A 7001-nucleotide genomic window follows, 5' to 3' on the forward strand; every position below is an offset into this window, starting at 1 on the left:
TTTATTTTACACGTGAAGAATTTTATTTATTTATTTATTTATTTTCAAGGAAGTAAAGTAAACGATTCACGAGATGCAGCGTAGGCCCAGCCGAAACCAGCCAAGAACTTAACATTTCCCGATGTACGGATAACGGCACAGATGGCTGGTTTGAGTTGTACAAACGTTATTAGTATCCACAACCTTAAGCACCCACGTGTTGTATTCTGTTTCGCAGAAGCTTCCGATTCCACAACAGATCCACCGTCAAAAAAAATATTATAGTTTCATGGGACCCATCAGTCAATTTTCCGCAATTTGTGCTGATCTATTCCGTCCGATCTTGTTCTTCTGTTAGGTCCAAAAAATGTTTAGACCCACTTTCACTTGAGGTGCGTTCAGACATAGCCCAATTCACCTATATTAACGGAATAAAACGAAATTATTTTTAAAATTCTGGTTATGAAACCAACCAGAAGTGGAACAATTCGTTTAAGATTTTAGTTTTTTATTACACAAGTAGTCCAATATAAGATTTGATAGTGAGTTGCGTTCGTAAATGTATGGTTCGCAAGAAGCTCACCGGGAGATAATTTGGGGACAAAGCTTTCAATTTCATAGGTCCCAAGAAGCAAATTCTCTGAATTATTTTATATTTTTTCTTCAATTTAAAAAATAAAAAATAATTTCCTATTTATGTTACTATTAATTCACTTCCTTCCTATGCACACAAATAAACTCATATCACATGCAACAGTGTCGGCAGAGGTGTATACATAAATATAATATACATACACGTGTTCACAATATTAATTATTTTGTACAATATTAAAATTATAAAATCTAAATATGGTTGAAAGAATTAAATAAACTGTAATTATTACAATATGCATTCAAAGTTCATCGTATTTTTACAACTTAAAATAATTAATCAATTTGTAATAATTTTTTTCTGGTCTATTATTTTATTAGAATCAATATATAATAAATACCATAATTGTTTTTAACTATTAGATTATAAATATTTAGAAATTAACTTGCATTTCGATTGCATTTTTTATTCATATTTAATTAAGGGACTTTAAAGCTACCGATATTTATTTTATTAGATGTTGGAATATTTTTTCTTTTGAGGCTATTTAAATCAAAATAAATCTTTCAAATAAATAAGGAAAAATTATGGACAAACATAATATAATGATTTCAATTTTTAATACCAAAGAAAATTTATTTTCTCAAATATTAATGCAAGTAAATATTTAATTAATATCACATAGAACATTTAAAATATAATATGAATTTATTCATTTGGTAATTCTCATTCCATTATAAGAAAAATATAGGTTAGAAAAAAATTAATAAATTGGTTAATTATTTCATTCCATTACAAGAAAATATAGATTAGAAAAAAATAATAATAAATTGAATTATTATTTAAAGTTATAAAAATATCTAATTCAAGGATGCAATTAATCTTTAAGTTTAATTCTAGAATATTCGTTAAAAGTTAAAATAGAGCATAATTGCAATATTTTGGAAAGTTTAGAGTATTTTTTTTTTTTTTGTCTTATATTAGACTTATTTGTTGTATTCAAATCAACTTTACATGGTCACAGTTAAGGCTTATCGTCCTTTCCTACAAACATATTTAGTGAGGATCAAATTAGAGAGTTCTTCCCACATGTCCAGTCTACGTTATCAACCGAGCTGCAACATGTAAGTAACTTTTAATTTTTTTAAATTTGTTACAGTTTAGTTCTTCAATTTTCAAAATGCACCAACTTTTTAATATCTGAATTAAAAATTTTCATTACTCCAAATGCAAAGACAGAATGATTATTTAATTTAAAAGGCAAAGTATTAAATTGTAACGAATTCGTTGATTGTTTTCTATTTATTTTTTTGGGAGGAAATGTAAATAACTAATTTAAAATTAAATTTTGTTTTGGATAAAAAGGAAGGTATAAACCTCAAAAGACAAAAATTAAGAATATGGAGTATATAGAAACTATAGATAATTATTTCACATTGGAAGTATAGAAATTAATTTAAAATCAGCATTTTTTAAATGAATTAATTTATAAAGTGTACTCCACCAACCTTTTACGTTTAAATAATTGCTAATTAAATTGGAGGTCCATGGACTTTATATACATTAATTTAATTGACATGTTATTTATTATAAATAACGATAATTAAGAAGGGAAATATATATATATATATATATATATATATATATATATATATATATATATATGAATAATAATAATATAATAATAATTACAACATCCCAAGAAAAAATACCATCTCAGGGAAGATGAGTCATAAAAATAATATGACGAAATAAATAGTAACAACTTAAAAATGAATGAATTCTCACATTGTTATTATCACTTACAGTTTCATTTTTAAGCACTTTTACAATCAATTAGCCTAATGATGAATTCATATTTGGGGTCCATTCAGCAATTTCAGCGATTTTAGTAAATGTTAATTGTTGTATAACTGTCATTTATTTTACTAGCCGTTAGCGGTTAGATATTAGTTTACAGTGGTTAGTTGTATATATAACGATTTAAAATAAAAATATTCAGTATGAATAAGTATTTGGTTAGCTTTTTAATATAAAAAGACAAAAAAAAAAAAAAAAAAAAAAAGATAAGGTCATAGAGAACAAAACAAATACAAGTGATGCTAAAACTCTAAACGTTATGATAGATGTGATATTATCGAACACAATAATTAATTAAAACAATGTTTTAACTCAATCAAAATATGAAACACTACTTCAAACATTCTTGCTGAATAGAGCCTTGATTCACAGAAAAGTTCAAATGGAGTTTTCTCTCATGCTTAAAAAATAAATTCCTTACTTATATATTGTGACTCAATTAACAACGTAGGCCGAATATATGGAAAAAAATTTCGAGTTTGATTCCCACTAAACACACCTGCAAAGAGGGGCAAAGAGCCTTGACTGTGATCAAGTTTGAGCCGAATTATGCAGTTTTAGTAACAGAGTCGGATTAGGCGGTCTCTAGTAACATGGTGCGGTAGTTTAAAAATAATAATAATAAATTACTTTCTTCTCAAAACAAAATAAAATAATTTTTCCTTAAAAAAAATTAATTGTCATACACTTTTTCCAACTTGTAAACCCACGTTTTGTGTTGATATTTTGTTTCATGTTTTCGAAGTGATTTAGTGGGTGACTTTTACTCATAAGTTCGAATTTGAACTTCCTTTGTAATTAAAAGAAGGAAAGAAAGAAAAGAAAGAAACATCTTTAAAAAAAAAAAAAAAAAAAGATAAGAAACAACGTTCAATTTCGGATAAATGTTGAATTTTGGATCGTTTAAGATATAAAATTAACTTTGAGTTTATGACCAATTTAACATACTTCTAATAAAAAAATTATAAAATTATTTAGTTAGTTTTGTTAAGCTATAAAATTATATATATATTTCAGTTTTGGTAATATAAATAGTAAAATTTTAATCCCATAATAGAAGATTGAGAAGAAAAATGAAAACAAAAAAAAAAAAGAAAAAAAAAAAGAAAAAAAAAAGGAATATATATAGAGTTGAGTTTCTTCACTTTTATTAATTCAAAAATTTTCATAGAACATGTTTAGAATTTGGGTACTTTATTTAAATATATTTTTCTTAAATATATATATATATATATATAAAAGATGAGATTGTACAATCAATTTTTAGTAGTCACAATATCACCCTTAAATGCAAAGTAGTTAGTGTGTCTATATATATTTCAGTTTCCTAATATGCTATTGTCGTTTGTCAATGTCTCAATGGTTTTCTTTAATCCAAATTTCTTTATTATAATTTGTAAATTGACAATTCAATAGCTATAGTATGTGTCGATTATGAAAAATAGAAAATTAATTAATTAATTAAAACATATAATTTCATAGTTCTAATTTAGGAAGAAAAAAAAATATAAAGACATATTAAGATTAAACAAGAGTTATGTTCTAATCATATCAAATATAAAAATAAAATTATATCTAATTTTATAAGACATAAAAAATATCTTATTTTGTATACCTCACAAGAAAATAAACTCATCAATTGGATGTACTAACAATATAATATCATGGGATAATTTTTACACTTCATATTAAATATAAACCTATTCATCACCCAAAATTAAACTATTCACAATTAAGATTAAGAAATTCGTAAATGGAAAAAAAATTCATATTTATAATTTGATTTTAAATAATTAAAATCTAATTAATAAATAGAAAGACCCTTCAAAAAAATCAATAAAATAGAAAGAAAATCAACTAATTACCTAACTTGTATGTCTTTGTATTTCTCTGCCTTTACATGAATATATACGTGTATATATATATATACGCACAAATACAAATACATGTAGTGGAGAGTAGTGGAGCGTGCGTGCGTGCGTGTGTGGAGATAGCAAAAGATAAAACAAAAGGCTTTTTTAACTTACTCATACTCCAGCCCGAGGAGAAAAAAACCGAAACTACAGAGAGAGCTAGAAATGGGAATCACAGCAAAGTCCAAGGCTAAGAGTAGCAACGAGAATTGGGGTATGGGATTGCTTCTAGTCTTCTTCCCCGAAGAAAACTCCGCCGCCGCCGTCACCTCCACCACCACCACTCCTACCGCCATTGTTGATAAAGTTAACAATAGTCCTTTTTCTTCTTCAAACCTCAATACTAATTCCAAAACCATAAAAAGAACCAATTCTAATAACCCAATTCTTACGAAAACCCAGTCCACCATTTCTATTTGCGCTCTTCTATTGTTTCTTACCCTTCTTCTTTTCACTCTTTCCACTTTCGAACCCACCACCGCCATTAAAACACCTCGAAGATTTCTTTCCGACAATAATAATAGTAATAAATCTCAGATTAACAAATTCAATAACCACCACACCTCCAACACTGGAAAATCTTGGTTTTTCAAGATTTGGAGTAACAATCGTCCCAGAAATGGTACTAAATTTCAGTTTGTTTCTACTTCTGCTCTTCAAGGAATGGGTAAGCTCTATTGCCGTGGAACCAGGGCCATGAACGATCTTGTGGTTGCTCATGTAGTTGAAGACACTAACGAAGATGAATTCAAGCTTTTCTTGCGACTATTATTGAGGTCAGGTCTTTTTGCTAAAGCTGATGTCGTTTTTATTTTCGGTTCTTCGTCGTCTTCTTCAAGATTCGATGGTTTGATTAAACAAGAGACAGACTCGTTTTTGAAACTCGTTCATTACTACAAAGAATTGAACTCAACGAGTCGTGACTCGGTCTCGGCGAGTTTAAGATTCGATGTGACTCATTTTGTTAAACATGGGAAGAAGGAAATGGGAGAGCCTTTATGGGGGAAGAGAACACGGGTTAATAACTTCAATGAATCAGAAGAAAGTGGCAGTCAGTTGACTCGGTTGAGTTATGGATCGGTGGTCGGTTTTGAAGCAAATGAGCTCGACCCGGAGAACTCGCTCGCCGGATTTTTAGACCATGTACCGATGAGTTTAAAAAGATGGGCATGTTATCCAATGTTGCTTGGTCGAGTTCGAAGAAATTTTAAGCACATAATGTTAGTAGACGTGAAAGCCTTGGTTTTACTGAATGACCCACTCGGCCGAGTCAGGAATCAGAGTCCTGAGTTAGTGTACATATCAACAAAACAAGAAACAAGTAGCTCAAGCAAGCACAGTAAAAGAAACATGGACAAGAGTCAGTCTCATACACAAGTTAATTCAGCGATTTTGATGGGTGGAGCAAGGGGAATTCGAAGGCTTTCGAGTGCAATGCTAACTGAAATTGCTCGAGTTGCAATGCAACACAAGGCAAGGAAGAATTTAGTTACAGAGTCAGCAATACTGAGTCAACTCGTTAGTAATGGGCATATATTGAAGAACATTGAATTGATGACGTCAAGTGAGCCAATCTCAGAACCGAGTTCAGTGAGTGGGTCAAACTCGTTTTGGTTGGTTAATTATAAAATTATCCAACGTGGCAATGCTAATCATGATCTTAATTCAATAATTATGAAGCATGTATGTTCATGTGAAGTAGATTCTTCTGTTTATAGAGATTGCTAGCAAGCAAATAAGAAAGGGAAGGAGAATAGAATTTTAGGTAAAAGAATACAGAATAAGGGACATAAGGGTTTTTTGTTGTTTCTACAGTTTATTCTATAGTTGTCTTTTTGTATTTATTTTCTTTTTTTAATTTTATTTTTCTCCAATGAGTTTTGTTTTTACATGTAAATGCTAATGTTTATTTGTGAAAATTACATATTAAAATTTTTGGAAAAGGTTCATTAGAAGTGATATCATCAGCAATGATACATGAGCATATGACAACGACATGGCAAAAAGCAATTAATTATTTTGGATTTTTATAATCTAAGAGTAATTAGCTATTCATCAAATGCTACACGTAGTTGATTCCTTTTGATCTAATATTATCTTCAATGCCATTAAAGTATTTATAAAGGTATAATGCCAAAAAAAAAAAAAAAAAACTAAACAAATATTATGATTTAACTATGTTTTCTTAATCTATGTAAAAGATAAAATAAGTCTATTTTTTTAATATGGAGAGAGTATTATTTTACTAATCTTTGATTAATAATAATATAATAGTATATTTGTTGAAAAAATTATTAAACTTATTAAATAAATTTCAAAACTGAATGCAATCGAAAATATTTAAATTAAACCATTGAGTTTTTCATTTATGAAAATTTTTATTTTATTTTTAATTGAATTAAATGAATGAATATAGAATTAGTAGATGATTAGATTAAACTATACATTTGTATAAATTTCTTATTAAAAGGGTTTTACCTGAATGTCATCATGATCTGAGCGTGCATAAATGATATAAATTATAATTAAATAACGAAGAAAGTTAAGTATTATAATTTAATATTAAAATAATTTAATAAAAAAGAAGTTGCTAATTAATGGTTCTTCAAAAGGAATGTTGATAATAATTAGGTATAGACTATATTTATTGTGGATTT

General features: G+C 27.9%; 1 protein-coding gene across 1 annotated transcript; it reads left to right on the top strand.

The window, feature by feature from the left end:
- The first annotated feature begins 4451 nt into the window (after positions 1-4451).
- Positions 4452-6233, top strand: LOC105645238 (uncharacterized). The gene has a single exon (XM_012230787.4). The coding sequence runs from the start codon at positions 4510-4512 to the stop codon at positions 6070-6072; it is 1563 nt and encodes a 520-aa protein (XP_012086177.1). The 5' UTR covers positions 4452-4509; the 3' UTR covers positions 6073-6233.
- The last annotated feature ends 768 nt before the right edge of the window (positions 6234-7001 follow it).

The sequence above is a fragment of the Jatropha curcas genome, chromosome 2 (genome assembly GCF_041381405.1).
Source record: "Jatropha curcas cultivar XTBG-Jc1 chromosome 2, XTBG_Jcur_1.0, whole genome shotgun sequence".
Lineage (NCBI taxonomy): Eukaryota > Viridiplantae > Streptophyta > Magnoliopsida > Malpighiales > Euphorbiaceae > Jatropha > Jatropha curcas.

Bases quoted from the DNA above. Each gene is read 5' to 3' on its own strand.
- LOC105645238 (XM_012230787.4), top strand. From the start codon at position 4,510: ATGGGAATCACAGCAAAGTCCAAGGCTAAGAGTAGCAACGAGAATTGG.